Consider the following 18,804-nt stretch of genomic DNA (forward strand, 5'->3'; position numbering starts at 1 on the left):
CAGCTCTATCTGTATACTGCTGATATCTCTATGGGATCAGGATATATTGTATTTGTACCCCCTCCAGCTCTATCTGTATACTGCTTCTGCTGCTGCTATTCCTCTGAGATCAGGAAATATAGTAGTTATACACCTCCCTTCCAGCTCTATCTGTATACTGCTGCTATCTCTATGGAATAAGGATATACAGTAGTTATACCGCTGCCCTCCAGCTCTATCTGTATACTGCTGCTGCGATCTCTATGGAATCAGGATATATAGTATTTTTACTCCTCCAGCTCTATCTGTAACTGCTGCTGCTATCTCTATGGGATCAGGATCTAATATATATTCAGTTATACACCTCCTCTCATCTGTAGGTCTCGACAGGCCTGCATTAGATCCTTCCTGTTGTCACATGGCCCTTTAATTCTTTCCAGTACCTATCAGCTGCTGTATGCTCCAGAGGAAGTTGTGTAGTCTTTTCAGTCTGACCACAGTGCTCTCTACTGACACCTCTGTCTGTGTCAGGAACTGTACAGAACAGGAGAAAATCCCCATAGAAAACCTATCCTGCTCAGGACAGTTCCTGACACAGACAGAGGTGGCAGCAGAGAGCACTGTGGTCAGACAGAAAATAACTACACAATTTCCTGTGGAGCATACAGCAGCTGATAAGTACTGGAAGGATTAAGAATTTTACATAGAAGTAATTTACAAATCTGATCTGTATAACTTTCTGGCACCAGTTAATTTGATTGTTTCCCCTCTGGAGTACCCCTTTAAGTGTATAATGGAATCATTAGCTCACAATGTAGTGAAAGATTTACTCCAGTCAATTCTTGTGGTTTTGATTCTTGTGGTAAAATGAGAGAATCATTGGGGGATAAGGAACCTCACGTCTCCCTTTGATACTTCATGGAGTACTATATAACTTCCACATTAAACGGGTACTCCGCTGCAACAAACTGTTGCAAACGCTACAGCCGGCGCCGGGAGCTCGTCGCGTCTTAGCCCCGCCGCTCATGACATCACACCCCGGCCCCTCAATGCAAGTCTATGGGAGGTGGCGTGACAGATGTCACGCCCACTCCTATAGGCTTGCATTGAGGGGGCGGGGTGTGATGTCATGAGGGGGCGTGGCTATGACGTCACGAGCTCCCGGCTCCAGCGTTCAGAACAGTTTTTTCCAGATGCTGAGCAGCGGAGTACCCCTTTAAGGTTTGCAGTATCGTGTGTTGAAGGTCATTCATTCTCGGAATCCTCCCTCAGGCCTTTAGTATTGAGTATCTGGGAAGTGTAGTCAAGAAAACGAAAAACAATGAGAAGCTACGTCTAATGTCTATTCAGGCGGTGTCCCACCCTCTCTTGTGTCGGAGTCTCACTACTTCATTGATATTGAAGAGTTTCTATGTTTCGAGGAATACCGACTGGAGGGAACCTGTTAGACCAGTCCCTGTTATCATTGTTGGCCAAACAAAAGTTTTATAGAAACCTACATGAATATGGCGGCAATGTACAGGAAGAGATTCACGATGGAACGGACCCTGGACATTGGAGGTTAGAATTAGTGTTGCTCACGAATATTCGCAATTCGAATATTATTCGCGAATATCGCATATTCGCGAATTCGCAAATTTCGCGAATATAGCGCTATATATTCGTAATTACGAATATTCGTTGTTTTTTTTTTCACAGTACACATCACAGTGATCACCCCTCTCTGCTTCCAGCTTGTGTGGTGTAAAGAAGGCTCTAATACTACTGTGTGAGACTGGCGTGCGGAAATTCGCATATGTTAATTTTCGCATACGCGCATTTCCGCATATGCAAAAATAAAACGAGAATATAACGAATATGCGAATATTCGCGAATATATGACGAATATTCGTCCATATATTCGCGAATTCGAATATGGCCTATGCCGCTCAACACTAGTTAGAATGAAGGGGCATCTGTCTACCTCAATGTGATGCCAAAAACAAGAAGAGACTCAAAGTATAGGCAATGGTTCTCTAGTCTTTATGAAGAAAAAGTAAGATGGAGCACTCACTGTCTTGTTTAATCTTCTTTTATTGTAAAAAAAAAAAACTTACATGTCTCCCCGCCATGTTTATATGTAAGAGGAACGGGGTTCTTGGTCCGGCAAAAGTTTCGCACCAGCAGGTGCTTCGTCCGGAAGTGGTGGAACAGATCATTGGGATATGGTGGAACAAATTATTAGGGAATAGTGGAACTGATGGTTACAGGACAGTGGTACCGATCCCAATTGGCATGGGTCCCCCCACCCATACCATTTGGGATCAGTACCACTGTCCTGTAATCAGTTCCACTATTCACTAATAATTTGTTCCACCATATCCTGAAGCTTTTACTCCAGGGCCCACGAGGACTTAACTTTACCACTGGTTAGTATCAGAGTAATAGGTTTAAATCCAACCATTGCAATGTTTTCCATTACGTCTGAGAGTAACAAAAAACTAAAAAAGGAAGCGCCCCATAGTGCAATTATCTGTGACTCAAATATTGAGAGTATCCTGGAAGCACTTACCTGCTAAGTTGTGCAATATACAGGCACAACACTGGTATAGGCTAGTGATGAGCAGCAGGGGCCATATTCGAATTTGCAATATTTGACGAATATGAATATATTGACTATTATTCATCCTATATTCGCGAAATTTGCATATTCGCTATGTTCATTCGCTTTTTTTTCTATGCGAAAATTTGCATAAAAATTTGCATGCGAATGGAAAATGTGATAAAAATTCATAGAGTTGCATGTAAAAAAAAAACAAAGACGAATATTCATCATTACGAATATATAGCACTATATTCAAAATATTCGCAAATTGCCGATATTCTCTATAAAAATTTGCATTATGAATATTCGTGCTCAACACTAGTATAGGCATGAAAGGTATTCCAAATGTAGCCGATCCCTCCACCTTAAAGGCATATAGCAATCTTCAACCACTTCAACTCTCCGTAGGGATTATACACCGGTGCAACAGGATTCCAGCCAGTAATATTATTCAGATGATTTATTGATAAGAACGACGCATTTCAACACCAGGACTAGGGTCTTCATCAGGTTCATACGAACCTGATGAAGACCCTAGTCCTGGCGTTGAAACGCGTTGTTCTTATCAATAAATCATTTTAATAATATTACTGGCTGGAATCCTGTTGCACCGGTGTATAATCCCTACGGAGAGTTGAAGTCTGAGAAGAACATTCATGTTCTTTCAGAAGAACTGTAATACCCTAGATGGGGGTATGGGGTATTTAATTCCCATCCACAGATACAAAAAGGCTCAAAGGGCCCTCAAAAACCTTTCCTCCCAATCAACCCTAACACTTTGTGGTATGTATTACTTTTCATGCGTGACAATACAAACAAAGTGTGAAGTGTATAGAGACACCCGAGCCTGAATCTAAAGGCCCCCTACATCATCAATGGTGCTGAGGACCCAACATGGAAAGACCATTGATCCTATCAGGGTCTTTTCACCAATGTGCACTGACTCCTTCCCACCGCTGATAATATAGGTCGCCTTTAGACTCTGGTTCACACTTGGCAGTATTGCCATTCATGTTCTCTGACCCGAGTCTCCTTGAAGTTCTAGTTGGAGGCCTTCATAGGGTTAATGCACGACATGGTGAGGTGACACCAGATCTCCTGGCTATAGCAGTGTCAGGTGTTCTGTCACTTTTATGTGGGGCTGAGATTCTTATAAATGGTTGAAATCTGAAGCTTCTCATAGATGTATAAAAGCTTTATTCTGAGGAGGAAAGAGGCATAAAGGAGAGAGATGGGAGTCGGGAGACGTCTTCATGCGGCAATGGGCAGCGCCATTCTCTCACATACCGGGGTCCTGGCAGTCATTATTATGCTGGATATGGGTACGTACAAGGTCTTCATATTATTCTATGTACTGTCCACCTGTTTGTCCAGATATTCACTCGGTCCAGATGAAGGACCAGAAATGATCTAGGACGTGTCCTTTGTGCAGTGAAGACATGTGGGCTCCAGAGGTGGTTCTACCACCAGAGATCGTGAGGGTTCCCATTAGTCAGACCCCTATGATCAGATACTTATGCCCCGTGCTGTGGATAGGGAATACATGTCTGCTGGTACATACAATGTGGGCACCAGAGGTGGTTCTACCACCAGAGATCATGAGGGTTCCCATTAGTCAGACCCCCCCATGATCAGATACTTATGCCCTGTGCCGTGGATAGGGAATAATTGTCTGCTGGTACGTACAATGTAGGCACCAGACATGTGGGTAGTTCTACCACCATAGATCATGAGGGTTCCAACAGTACAGCGCTCAGATATCTTTAGAGCTCCTATAGACCAGTGTTTCCTAACCAGGACGCCTCTTGCTGTTGTAAAATGACAATTTCGAGAATGCCCGGAAAGCCTTTTGCGGTCTGCGCCGGCTGGGAGTTGTCGCAACAGCTAATGGGACCCTGGTCTGGAAACATTGCTATGGACAATGAATGAAGCTGTGGTCAAGTCTACGCACTGTTGCTCCATCAGTGTCCCATCTTGAAAGTCTGATCCCAAGATTGTGGGGTTCCCATTAGTCAGAACCCCCAGGATCAGATACTTATGCCCTGTGCCATGGATAGGGAATACCTGTCTGCTGGTATGTACAATTTCTCCACCTGATTCTCCAGATATTCACTGGGTCCAGATGAAGGATCCAGGACATCTCCTTGGGCAGATGTGGGCACCGGCAGTGGTTCTACCACCTTAGATCGTGAGGGTTCCAACAATACAGCGCTCGAGTATCTTTAGAGTTCCCATAGACCAGTGTTTCCCAACTAGGGTCCCTCCATCTGTTGCCTTCGGCTGTCTGGGCGTGCTGAGTTGTCGTTTTGCAACAGGACCCTGGTCTGGAAACATTGTTATAGACCAGTGGTCTCCAACCTGCAGACCTCCAGATGTTGCAAAACTACAACTACCAGCATGCCCGGACAGCCAACGGCTGTCCGGGCATGCTGGGAGTTGTAGTTTTGCAACATCTGGAGATCCGCAGGTTGAAGACCACTGCTATAGACGATGAATGGAGCTTTGGCCAAGTCTGTGCACTGTAGCCCCACCAGAGTCTGATCTCAGGATTGCAGGGGTTCCTATTAGTCAGACCCCCCAGGATCAGATACTTATCCCCTATGATGGATGGGGAATACGTGTCTATGTGGCAGAACCTTTATCCAAGATAATAAAAAAAAAAAAAAAAAAAGAGCTGATTTTATTTTTTTTTTTTTTATATTTTAATTTATTTTTGTAGCTCAGTTCCACCAAAGTGAATGGAGCCAAGTTGTAATACCATATATGACTTGAGGAAAGGGGTGGTGCTGTTGTAAGAAGAAAATTGCTCTTTTTTTTTTTTGTTTTCTATTCCTGGATATCTCCCTAAATGACTGGTCTTCCATAATCCCTGTAGAAGTATATTCCCTCCATCATGATTGTTCTGTAATAAATCTTCAATAATATAATAAATAATATATGTCTAATATATATATAATATATATATATATATATATATATATATATATATATATATATATATATATATATATATATATATATAGTGGTCAGAGCAACATTTTTGTGATACAAAATCTGAAAAATGCAATGAAAAAAGTAAAAGATAGGGGGAGCTCTCTGCATATAGAGCCATCACTGAGCCAGATCAGCAAGTTATATGTATGCAGTGAGCTCCCCCTGCTGGTCAATGCAGGTACTGAACAGTTTGTCATAATTGCAGTCCTACTTATGGCTCTCCAGCTGTTTCGAAACTACAATCTCCAGCATGCCTGGGCAACCGGGGGCTAGAGAGCCACAGTTTGGAGATGACGGGTGTAGATGGTCACTAACCTTTTAAAACCTTGTCTGCTCCCCGGAGAACCCTTTAATTCACTGTAGTGTATATGAGATGTCATTCCGGAAAAATAAACATTGTACAATTGTTACAGCAGCGCTTCCAACCAGGGCATGCTGGAAGTTGTAGTTTTGCAACAGCTGTAGGGACCCTGGTTAGGAAGCACTATGTTACAATGTTGCAGATGGTGTCACGGAGAAAGGTGTTACAGCGACACCTTGTGGCTGATATTAAGAATGTTGGATCAGAATTAGTGTTTCATAGTATGGGATGGACCTGGTAGTCTCAGGTCGGGGGAGACCATAAACAGGTCCATGTGTTACCGAAGCCACCAATGAACCTCTGACTGTCCTACGGACCGCAAGAGAACGCTTACCCCCTGACTGACACTCTACAAGAGAATGGAGCTTTATATGTCCTTCGGGGGTGGCACAAGCTGGGGCACAACCCTCATGGGTACTAAGGTAAAGGTTCCCCTCAGAAGAAAGCCTTAATCTCCTCAGAAACAAGTAAACTATTAAAGTGGGTAATTGGCTGGTGTTTTCAGGTCTTTTATCCTCAGTAACAGTGCCACTCTTCTCTAGAGGCTGTGTCTGGTATTGCAGGACTCTCGATTTAGGTTGAGCTGCAATACTAAGCTTTCTATGAAACAAAAAAAAAAATGGGTCTTAGGAAAAAGTCAACCCTGTTTATGAATTTTGTAAACCTCTCTAACCTCCAAATACACTTCATCTTTGCTCCTTCCAGTCGGTCGCGCATTGGCCATCACCCCTATACCTAAAGTTGACCATCATGTCTGCGGATCGCCTATGGTCACCAGCAGGATAGTTGGAGGGACAGATGCTGTGGATGGAGAATGGCCTTGGCAAGTCAGCGTGCAGTACCAGGGAAGCCATATTTGTGGGGGGTCTCTCATTGCCCCACAGTGGGTGCTGAGCGCTGCTCACTGCTTTGAAAGGTAAGAACATCAATATGATATGTAAAGGTGTTAGTTTTCTCCTATTCCTAGAGGAATGAAGTTCCCATCTCAGGTTGGTTCCTCGTGGGCGGGGTGAGCTTACACAGGCCACTCCCTCTACTCAATGTCCACAAAGAAAGCAGAATGAAATAGCCAAGGATCTTGGGAGCCAAAGTATTGTCCTCATGCCAATCTGAGGAAGGGTGCATACCTGAAACGCGTCATTGGTTTTAGATTTGAATAAAAGTATTTTAATTTTAAACATATCATCTCACTCGATTCCATTCGGAGAGCGTTTTGCGCCTAGAGGGGAACTTTTCTACTGCTTTTAGCCTATATTTGTGGGGGGTCTCTCATTGCCCCGCAGTGGGTGCTGAGCGCTGCCCACTGCTTTGAAAGGTAAGAACATCCGTATGATATGTAAAGGTGTTAGTTTTCTCCTATTCCGAGAGGAATTAAGTTCCCACCTCAGGTTGGTTCCTCGTGGGCGGGGTGAGCTTGCACAGGCCACTCCCTCTACTCAATGTCCACAAAGAAAGCAGAATGAAATAGCCAAGGATCTTGGGAGCCAAAGTATTGTCCTCTACTGTTTCAGCATAGAAGAGGGGGATGCCATGAACCAACAGGGGGCACCAGACTGTGATTTTACTGTGGGGCCCGCTCTTCTTCACTATCTGTGGGGCCCGCTCTTCTTCACTATCTGTGCAGCCCGTCTGATCACAGTAGACCCTTGTTTCCCAACCAGGGTGCCTTCCGTTTTGCAAAACTACAACTCCCACCATGCCCGGACAGCCAAAGGCTGTCCGGGCATGCTGGGAGTTGTAGTTTTGCAACACCTGGAGGCACCTAGGTTGGGAAACACTGTAGATTAGGTTGGGAAACACAGTAGATTATTGCAGGGCAGATTACAACAGAATGTCTCCTCCACTTATAGGTTTGTCCTCAGATTTCCCTGGCAATGACACAATTGGTGTGCCGGTTATATCACAATGCGCCGATCTTTATAAACATCAATAAATCATCTTTTATTAATGTGACTTCCACCCCGGCCTCGTAAAACAGGTGGAGCCCGTGTGAGTATGAATACCGTGTGAGTATGAGTATGAATACCGAGCTGAGTGAGAAACCAGTGCACTGTGTCCTGAGGAATAAATGACAGAATAAATTCACTCAGCCGGTGTCACCACTGAGGTTAATGTAGATTGAGACACCACATGAGGACACCTGCGGAGTGACACCACATAAGGACACCTGCGGAGTGACACCACATGAGGACACCTGCGGAGTGACACCACATAAGGACACCTGCGAAGTGACAGCACATGAGGACACCTGCGGAGCGACACCACATGAGGACACTTGCGGAGTGACACCACATGAGGACACCTGCGGAGCGAAACCACATGAGGACACCTGCGGAGTGTCACCACATAAGGACACCTGCGGGGTGAAACCACATGAGGACACCTGCGGAGTGTCACCACATGAGGACACCTGCGGAGTGAAACCACATGAGGACACCTGCGGAGTGTCACCACATGAGGACAACTGCAGAGTGTCACCACATAAGGACACCTGCGGAGTGAAACCACATGAGGACACCTGCGGAGTGTCACCACATGAGGACACCTGCGGAGTGAAACCACATGAGGACACCTGCGAAGTGAAACCACATGAGGACACCTGCGGAGTGACTCCACATGAGGACACCTGCAGAGTGTCACCACATGAGGACACCAGCGGAGTGACACCACATGAGGACACCTGCGGAGTGAAACCACATGAGGACACCTGCGGAGTGAAACCACATGAGGACACCTGCGGAGTGAAACCACATGAGGACACCTGCGGAGTGAAACCACATGAGGACACCTGCGGAGTGACACCACATCTCCAGGTGCTGGTCTCCTAACACGTTAGCTCTTCTGGGACACCCCTGGACAATGCTAAGACCTTCATCTTCACAGCCTAGAATGGTTGATAACAGGGAGTAAAATATTATATCGTGTCATCACCTTCCTCAGACTGGACTCCCTGTCAACACATATGGTCTCCATCATAATCTCTGTCCAGAACCCCTATCCCCACCCCCTCCTGTCACTATAACCCATCACCAAGGTCCTATGTCTCCCCCTTCTGTCACTATTACCCATTACCTATGTCGTATGTCACCCCCTTCTGTCACTATAACCCATCACCAATGTCCTATGTCACCCCCTTCTGTCACTATTACCCATTATCAATGTCCTATGTCACCCCTTTCTGTCACTATTACCCATCACCAATGTCCTATGTCACCCCTTTCTGTCACTATTACCCATCACCAATGTCCTATGTCACCCCTTTCTGTCACTATTACCCATCACCAATGTCCTATGTCACCCCTTTCTGTCACTATTACCCATTATCAATGTCCTATGTCACCCCCTTCTGTCACTATTACCCATTATCAATGTCCTATGTCACCCCTTTCTGTCACTATTACCCATTATCAATGTCCTATGTCACCCCCTTCTGTCACTATTACCCATTATCAATGTCCTATGTCACCACCTTCTGTCACGATTACCCTTCATTAATGTTCTATGCCTTCATCTTGTGTCACTATTACCCTTTATCAATGCCCTATGTCACTATTACCAATGTCCTATGTCGCCATCTAGTGTCTCTATTTCTCAATACCAATGTCACCATCTTATGTCACTATTGATCATTACTAGAGATGAGTAAACTAACCTGGTTGATTTTGGAGGTAAGTGAAGATTGGTTTTTAAAAATAAATTAAAAAAAATAATGTTTGAGTGTCCCCTTCCCCCTATTTTTCCATAACCATCCTGCTACTGCCCAGTACTGGAGCATTATCTTTTTTAAGCTTCAGGTCATTTAGTTCTGGAGAAATACATGGGGGGGGGGGGGGTTATGAATTTAACCTTAGCTGCTTTATAGATTCAAACTGATCCCCAACTTAGTAATGGATGTTGTTTATCCGAAAATAAGTATGTTAAGTACTCTCATTACACTATTACTAAGTGAAAAGAAAATCATCTTTCTTATCCTGAAGTTGTTCTGGTCTTTTTCCTGTTTAAAAAACAAAGGTTAGTAAATAAATTAATTAATTAGTAACATACTTCCCTCCTCTCCAATGTCTGTGCTAACACCTAGCCAGAAGCTAAAAGTTTCAAGCAATAACTTTCTGCTGTTTTCTGGGAAACCCTGTAGAAGATGACAGTTTGAAGCAGCCAAAACATGAATCTATTATAGTAAGCTGGGAATGCATAAAATAACCTCAGCTTACTGTATGTACGTGGGTTCAGCTATAACAAGCCCCCTAAGGTCTCTGCTTGTGCTGAACAGAACTTTACAAATATGCCCCTACCAGTCCTGATGAAGCCTTGAGATACACAAAGCTGTAGATATATAACAGAATGGCTCATGGATTCCGCTCATTTTTTTACACTATTATATGAGATAATAATTTTGAATATTATATTTTATTATATTTTAAATGATTGCAGATTGTATGTATAGAATCTGCACTGCAAATCTGCTAAGTCTGAACGTGTCCCAAGAGGGCTGTCTGCAGCTGTCTGACACTGAGCTGTAAGGGGACATAAGGCAAGAGCCATAAGTGAGGCCTGAGTCAGCTGAGATTTGATAACAGGCGCCTATTGTGTTCCAGAAATATTTCACTGATATCACTAGAAAGATTACGTGTCACTGACGTGTCCTTGGCTCTGGCTGAGCACATTACATGGATATTTACCACTTTATTACTAGGTGTTTCTATGAGCTTCCATGTATAAGTATCTTTTGTGACCTCTGTTATGAAGCTGTTTAGCTATTCCTATAATATTTTTTTCTGGTAAAGCTGGGTGATGGTGAAGGATGGGTGAGGATGACAGATGGGTGATGGTAAAAGATGAATGATGATAAAAAAAATGGGTCATTGTAGAAGATGGGTGACAGTAAAGGATGGGTAATGGGGGAAGATGGGTGAGGGCGAGGATTGGTGAAGGAAGGATTGGTGAAGGCGACAGATGGGTGATGGGGAAATATGGAGAATGATGAAATTAAGTGAAAGTAAAAAGATTGGTGACGGTGAAAGATGGGGAATGGTAAAAGATGGGTGATGGTATAAAATAGCTGTTGGTGAAGGATGGGTGATGGTAAAAGATGGGTGATAGTGAAAGATGGGAGATTCCTCTTGTAAAGGCTGTTAGAGGAAAAATAAACTTAGAGGTATTTAGACCATATATATAATGTACAAAAATATGCTTGTAGGCCACACCCACATCGATAAGAGTGCTACTATTTTATATACCTAAATCCCCTTTATAATTCATTTTGTATTACCTACACCCGACCCCTAAATAAACTCCCCCCCCCCCCCACCCTGTAGATTCTGCAGGCGTTAGAGTTGTGATGTTTCTCCCTTCCCTCTGTATAATAAGTGCCGTTTCTGGTTCACAGCTCCGTTTTGGCAGCAGATTATAAAGTTTATTTGGGTCTCTATCAACTTTCAATGAAGTCTCCGCCTCACACAGTTATTTCTGGAGTCCAGACTCTAATAGTTAATACTGAATATGTGGGGATCCCGAGCAGAGGGGACATCGCTCTACTGAAGCTCTCCACTCCCGTCAACTACACCCAGTACATCATGCCCATCTGTCTGCCCTCATCTGGCGTCCGCTTCCCCTGTGGCATGGAATGCTGGGTCACCGGCTGGGGCCACACATCCGTCCATGGTAGGTGTGTCTGACTATTATGTTCTAGTGTTATATCATTCTTCACTATTTCTAAGGTCTCAGCTCGCTGTCAGTGAATATTCTCAATCCAGAAGATAGTGAAATGGATCGGAACCAGATCCGGTACCAAGTGAGTATCTGCCCCTTCCTAATTAGGTATCAGGATCAGTGCATGCACGAGGAGAAATCACACTGACACAAAGTTCAGCTAAATGATACTTCATGTATTGCAACAGTTACATGGGTTTATACAGGCTGTGCAGGTGTTCCTCATCCTGGATGTGGGTCTTATCATCTTGGGTGTAGCTCCAGATGGAAGCACCATCTTATACACATTGTTTCAAGCACGATGGGAGGGGGAACGAGCTAGTGAGTGGCCATTTTAGCAAGCATATTTTAAATAGTCATTTTACCTTATCCATTACAGTAGAGACTCCAGCTTTATCTTACACTGATACACTGTAACAAGCTCATCAGCTATGTAAAAAGGACCTTGGCCTCTAGAAATAACCAAGAATGTTCAGCAGAGGTCCTAAAAATGACGATAAATTTTATAGAAGATAATAGGGTGTTGCTATAAAGTGATTTTTCCATCATCAGGAGGTTATCCGCCCAATGGGACCCTGCAGAAGGTCATGACCCCACTCATCGACCACGAAACATGCAACACAATGTATCACATGTGGTCCGAAGAGAGCACTGACTTCATCATCGTTCAGGATGACAAGATATGTTCTGGATATGTAGAGGGACAAAAAGATTCCTGCCAGGTAAGTGGCACTGTTATAAGTCTATGGATAATAGCTTTTGTACTCCAAGACAGAGAGTGGCACATTCTGCCACCAGGCTTGTCGGCCATCTACAAATTCCTGGAAAGCCCATAAAAACAGGGGCCTTTTATTTTTAGCATTTGTGGGGTGCTCTGCCCCTAGACATCTTATCCCCTATCCAAAGGATAGGGGATAAGATGTCTGACCGCAGGGGGTCCTGCCACTAGGGACCCCCGCGATCTCTGCTGCAGCACTCCATACATCCAATGCACAGAGCAAATTTTTCATTGTGGCAGATTACTGGCAATGCAGGGTGGAGGCTTGTGACGTTACGGCCACAACCCCTCAATGCAAGTCTATGGGAGGGGGCGTGATGGCCCGTCACGCCATCTTCTATAGACTTGCATTGAGGGGGCGTGGCCATGAAGTCACGGGCCGGGCATGGCCGTGACATCAGGAGTGGGGTGTGGCCATGACATCACGGGCCTCTGGCACTGCACCTGACGCTCTAAACGAAGACCGGGTGCAGCAGGGAGATCGCGGGGGTCCACAGCTTTGGATAGAGAATAAGATGTCTAGGAGCGGAGTACCCCTTTAACTGTGACTAAACTGTTTGGCAGTGCCCATGGCCTGGTTTAGTGTGTGCCACCGTGGATAGGGCCCTCTCTGTGTGGGTAGTGCCGCCGCTGTACCATCCTTTCCCCTCTCTTGGCTGACACAGGTACCTCTGAGATTGATCAGGTTTAGTACCCTTATGTGGGACAAAAGTATCACACCCACTTGTCCTAAATCAAATTGGAAGTCCTGCCATGGCCCCGCCGTAAATTCTCAAATTCTCCTGGGATTGTTGCAAAGAAAAATTCAGGTAGGCAACCCTGGCCGCTGCATGCTACTCCCTGCTATATCAAGTGTCCGATGGAGGGCTCAGTACTGAGACCCCTACCAAACAAAACTTTTTACATGTCAAAAATAAATTTTAGTGGCTGTAAAGCTGTAGGTAATAATTGTATTGTCTTCCTTTCAGGGAGACTCTGGAGGACCTCTGGTGTGTAAAGTGCATGGTGTCTGGTACCAGGCTGGAGTTGTAAGCTGGGGAGAAGGCTGCGCTTATCCATATCGCCCTGGGGTGTACACCCTGGTACCGGCTTATGAACAGTGGATCAGCACGTTTGTGAATGTGAACTTCAATGACGTGACGGACATCCCCGACCCTCCCATGCTGTGTGCAGACGGCCTGACCAACATGGCTTTTCTGGAAAGTAAAGGAACCATTGGTGGGTTCTATCGTCAGTTGACGACTCTGGTTCTCGTGTCTCTTCTGTGGGGGTATTTATAATCCATCATTGCAGAAGGATTAGAGTAGAATGTAGTAGATCTTAAAATGACTTTTTATCCGCTGGTACCATAGAAGGTTCAAGACTAAATGGTCCATCCAGTAATGTCTCTACTAAGCAGCGCAGCAAGATGATCATTACAGTTACAGCGCCCTCCACTTGGCAGTTCTGTCGTATATCCTGGTTTTAAAGGGGCACTCCGCCCCTAGACATCTTAACCCCTATCTAAACCGTGATCTCCCTGCTGCAGCCGGTGTTCGTCTAGAGCATCAGGTTCAGCACTGGAGGCTCGTGACGTCACAGCAGCACCCACACATGACATCATGGTCACACCACCTCAATGCATGTCTATGGGAGGGGTCATGGTTGTGACATCATGAGCCACTGGGGACCCCCGCCATCTCCCTGTTGCACCCGGCATTCGTTTAGAGCATCGTGTTAAGCACCAGAGGCTCGTGACATTATGACCACGCCCCCTCAATGCAAGTCTATGAGAGGGGGGCAAGGAGGCTGTCACGCCCCCTCCCATAGACTTGCATTGAGGGGGCATGGCCATGACGCCATGAGCGGGGCGTGGCCGTGACATCACGAGCCTCCGCCCCCCCATGTCGCCAGTCATCCAGCATGGAGTGAAGCTCGCTCTGTGTACTGGATGTCTGGGGTGCCGCTGCCGAGATCATAGGTGTTCTCAGTGGCGGGACCCCTGCGATCAGACATCTTATCCCCTATCCTTTGGATAGGGGATCAGAAGTCTAGGGGTGGAGTACCTCTTAAACTCTATAAAGATGCCTTGGGGACCTACTGTGGTCCTGACCTGGTGGCACTATATGTTTTGATCGTCTCATGATCTCAGCTATAAAGGCAGCCATGCGTGTTAGATAGAAGCCGTACACCATCCATAATGACTGTTACAGTTGTTCACACTGGCCATAACATGATCAATGACACCTGATGAGAGCCGGAAAAAAATTCTGGAAATTTTTAGAGAAAGTTATTTCCTTAAATATATTTGTGGATGAGAAATCTTTCCCGAAAATAAAGATTTTTCCTCTGACCATCAGTCAAAAACCCCAAGAACAGACAGACAATTTCATTCCAGATGATGACAATCTGTTCAGTATCTTCCATGGTCTTAGTATTCTGGCCATAGACAGCTTATGTCCTATCCAAAGGATATGGGATAAGATGTCTGATCTTGAGGAAGGGGGGCTGCCGCTGGGAACCCCGCGATCTCCGTGCAGCGCCCGCTCTGAAACCACATTGTTTCCGGGACTGGACACACGATGTCACATCCCCTCCATTCATGTCTATGGGAGGGGGCATGATCGGTCATCATGCCTCCTCCCAAAGACATGCATGAAGTGGGCGTGACGTCACGTCTCCAGTCCGGAAAACACAGAGGTTTCCGAGACTGGTGCAGCAGCCCCGCATAGAATGTGGGTGCTGCACAGAGATCACTGGGGTCCCTGTGGTGGGACCTCCTGCAATCAAACATCTTATCCCCTATAGTCCAAGCAGAAAGAAAATAGGATGGCACTCGCAAGTAGGATGCAAAAACAAATGAAATTTATTCACTCACATAGGTCAGGCGGGTACAATGGTGTGGGAAGGAGCAGACAGAAGCGGCAGGAAGCCGTGAAACGGACGCAGTTCCATTCTGTCTGCTCCTTCCCACACCATTGTACCCGCCTGACCTATGTGAGTGAATACATTTAATTTGTTTTTGCATCCTACTTGCGAGTGTCATCCTATTTTCTTTCGGCTTGGACTATTGCTTTGCTAACTGCTGTCAGGATTCGAGCACCGCTCACAGTGGATTGTACTGGGAATCGCACCTGTACCTCCAGGAGAGTGAAAGTGTGTAGAGGCTGGTAGTGCTATCCTCCATCTCTTTTCTGTTTAGTGAATCTTATCCCCTATCCTTTGGCTAGAGGATAAAAAAGTCTATGGCCGGACAACCCGTTTAACTATTCGGTCCTTCCAAGTCCTGACCTGTACTTTATGATCTTCATGGTCTTAGTTCTATGATCTTGTGCCTGCTGATCAGCTATTGACTTCTTTTGATTACCTGTATTCCGTGGTCCTATCATGTTCTTCATTTCATTAAAGTACAATGCTCTGGTTCTTTTCTTCCTGTCCTTCCAGGATCCTATTCTGTGGGAGTATGTCCATGCTCCAATGACCTAATGTGGTTTTGAGACTATGATGAATTCTCGGCCAAAACATTATAGTTGTCTTTCCATGGTTTTAACTCAATAAACAAACCTTGGGCATCTTCAAGTCTTAAAAATTATATCTTATGAACTTGGCTTTATTCTTAAGGACACCTCAAGTTGTGTAAAGCCCCGCCACCCGCACTCAGCATTTGGAACAAAATGTCCCAAATGCTGAGGTAGTGGAGTACCTCGTTAAGTCTTGTAAATTATATTAGACACATGAATCCCAATAAGTCACAGATCTACTCTATAAACCCAATATATGGAAACCAAAGGAAAAAGCATATAGTGATCAAAATAACGTTTTATAAAAAAATAAATTTTTATTAAACACATATGCTCAAAAAACATACATTTAAAAACATTTTTTTAAATGCACGGTAACATGGTGCTGAAGGACCGACTAAATGGGAGGCTACACACAAAACAAATGCTGCTGGTAGCTGAGGTAGGTATAATCAATGTACATAACAGTAATAGATAAAGTGAGATAATGCCAAAGTGTGGCGTGTAGACAAATTATAATGGTTGCTATCCACAACAAGGGTAAAGTGACACAGTGCAAAAAAAGTTAAAATAGTAAATAACCACATAAGAGCACACTGAAATAACTTAGTATAATTACGACAGTGGGAAAGGATAAGAACGTGTGCCTCCACCACCCAACGTTTCACTTACGGCTTCACTCTGGATGTTGTTTCACAACAACTGGTCTGCTGGTTATACTAGTCTGTAGACGGTATAATCCATACTCGACAGTCCATTCCTAATAGTATTTGAGAGAGAGTCTTTTTGCTATTTTTTTTTATAATTGTTTATTTTTGAACAAACTTTTCCAAAATTTTCCAACAGAGAGAGAAAAAAAACAATTACACAAAAGATCGTTGTGTGCTGCAGCACTGTTGAGTACTGCTGGTGTTGTTGGCAATTTTTTTTTTTTTGCGTACGGTAGCACATTTTTCTGCCCTCAAAAGTGCATACCACATTCCTACATCTAAGTGGTGTACTATTTTGTTCCTGTTAATCTATCAAGGGCCTACATACTGTGAAAGTTCAGGCAAAAATAATCACTGGCTGGTGTTTTACTCCAATACGTTTTTTCAAGCATACTGTAGTGCATTTTTCTGCCCTGTTTGTTCCACCACAAATGGTCTGCTGGTTATACTAGTCTGTAGATGGTATAATACATACCCAGCAGTCCATTCCTAATAGTCTGTGAAAGAGTGCAATTTTGTGTTTAGTACACAGCGACAGCGTGCTGCAGCACTGTTGTGTACTGCTGGTGTTGTGCAAAAATATGCTTTTTAAGCGTAGTGTAGCGCATGTTTCGGCCCTCATCAGTGCATACCACATATCTACATCTAAGTAGTGTACTATTTTGTACCTGTTAATATGTCAAGGGCCTAGATACTGTGAAAGTCCAGGCAAAAGTACTCACCTGATGGTGTTTTTACTCAGATCCTTTTTTTAAATGTATTGTAGCACATTTTTCTGCCCTCATAAGTCCATACCACATACCTACATCTTAGTAGAGTACTATTCTGTACCTGTTAATCTTTCAAGGGCCTAGATACTGTGAAAGTCCAGGCAAAAGTACTCACCGGCTGGTGTTTTTACGCAGCTACTTTTTTAAGTGTACTGTAGCGCATTTATCTGCCCTCATAAGTGCATACGACATACCAACATAAAAGTAATGTACTATTGCGTACCTGTTAATCTGTTAAAGGCCTAGATACTGTGAAAGGAAAGTCAAAAGTGCACACTGGCTGCTGTTCTAGACAAATACTGTTTTAAGCGTAGTGAAGCCTATTGTACTCCCCTCATATACGCACTAAATATGTCAGGCAGAGAAGTGCCAGGACATGTACAGAGGAGTGGCAGAGGCCTAAATTCATCAGGCAGAGATTAGGGGCGATTGGCAGCAGGAGTCGCAGCAAGAGGCCTGAGCTCCTGGTATCAGCTAGCAGTCGTGTCTCGAAAAGCAACCCATCTGCTGTTATCGATTGGTTAACACGGTCATTCACTTAATCACAAGTGAAGTCTGATACACCCAGTCAACAGTCGGTGGGTTCCTCAGACACAACCCTCAGTTGGCATGGCCCGGGAGTAGTCCCTGTCCTCCCATTGCCTTTGTCCTATGCTGTTCCCTCTCCTAAAGAAGTATCTTATGCTGTGGGTTCAGCTCCACTATTCACTGAGGACGATCTAATAGAGGACAGTCAGCAGCTACTGCCCAGCCAAGAAGTGGAGGAGACATCTGCCGCTTCCTCCGCTAGGCGGCCAAGTAGTGATGAGGAGAGTGACGTGGGTGGCGGTGTTGACAATGTTCAGAGTCCAGAAGCAGACACTGTTGAGGAACCTGAGGAGGACATCAGTGACGTGCGCACACTTATCTATGATGATGAAGCCAATCACAATTGGGAGCCGGGTGCAGAAGGAGCATCATCATCATCAGGAGAAGAGGGTTGCAGGGTGCCTGTGAGGCAGCAGCTGAGGCAAGGCGGTAGCACGGTTGGCAGTCAGCGTGGTGGCAGAAGTTGAAATTCTGGAGCCAAACGTGCCCGGGGGAGACCACCTTCTTCGCGGCAGCCTACCTCTCCAGGAGGTAGTGGAACAGGGGTTCCTGGAGAAGGCGGTAGTAGCAGTCAATCAGTACGGACTGTTGGTCGGAAAATCGGCTACTCAGCGGTTTGGCAGTTTCCAGAGGAGGTTCACATAGCTACATGCAAGATATGTCGGCAGAAGGTGAAGCGTGTTCAGGGTCCCAATGTTGGCACCACGGCCCTGCGTCAACATATGCTTCGCCACTATAAAGCGGCCTGGGAGAACCGTGGCTCCGATTTATTGTGGTCCTGCTGCATCACCCAGTGGCACGCCGCTCCCTCTTTCAGCCATCCAAAGCTCC

The 18,804-nt window shown here is 45.0% G+C and overlaps 1 protein-coding gene across 1 annotated transcript in view; it reads left to right on the top strand.

The window, feature by feature from the left end:
- Window positions 1-1,484: 1,484 nt before the first annotated feature.
- Window positions 1,485-18,804, top strand: part of LOC130285369 (transmembrane protease serine 9-like) — a 50,158-nt gene continuing 32,838 nt past the window's right edge. Inside the window, exons 1-5 of the mRNA XM_056536727.1 lie at window positions 1,485-1,539; window positions 6,624-6,834; window positions 11,305-11,579; window positions 12,180-12,349; window positions 13,374-13,623. Of these exons, the coding sequence (XP_056392702.1) occupies window positions 1,485-1,539; window positions 6,624-6,834; window positions 11,305-11,579; window positions 12,180-12,349; window positions 13,374-13,623 (961 nt within the window). The remainder of the gene's footprint in view (window positions 1,540-6,623; window positions 6,835-11,304; window positions 11,580-12,179; window positions 12,350-13,373; window positions 13,624-18,804) is intronic.

The sequence above is a fragment of the Hyla sarda genome, chromosome 8 (genome assembly GCF_029499605.1).
Source record: "Hyla sarda isolate aHylSar1 chromosome 8, aHylSar1.hap1, whole genome shotgun sequence".
In the NCBI taxonomy this organism is placed as follows: domain Eukaryota; kingdom Metazoa; phylum Chordata; class Amphibia; order Anura; family Hylidae; genus Hyla; species Hyla sarda.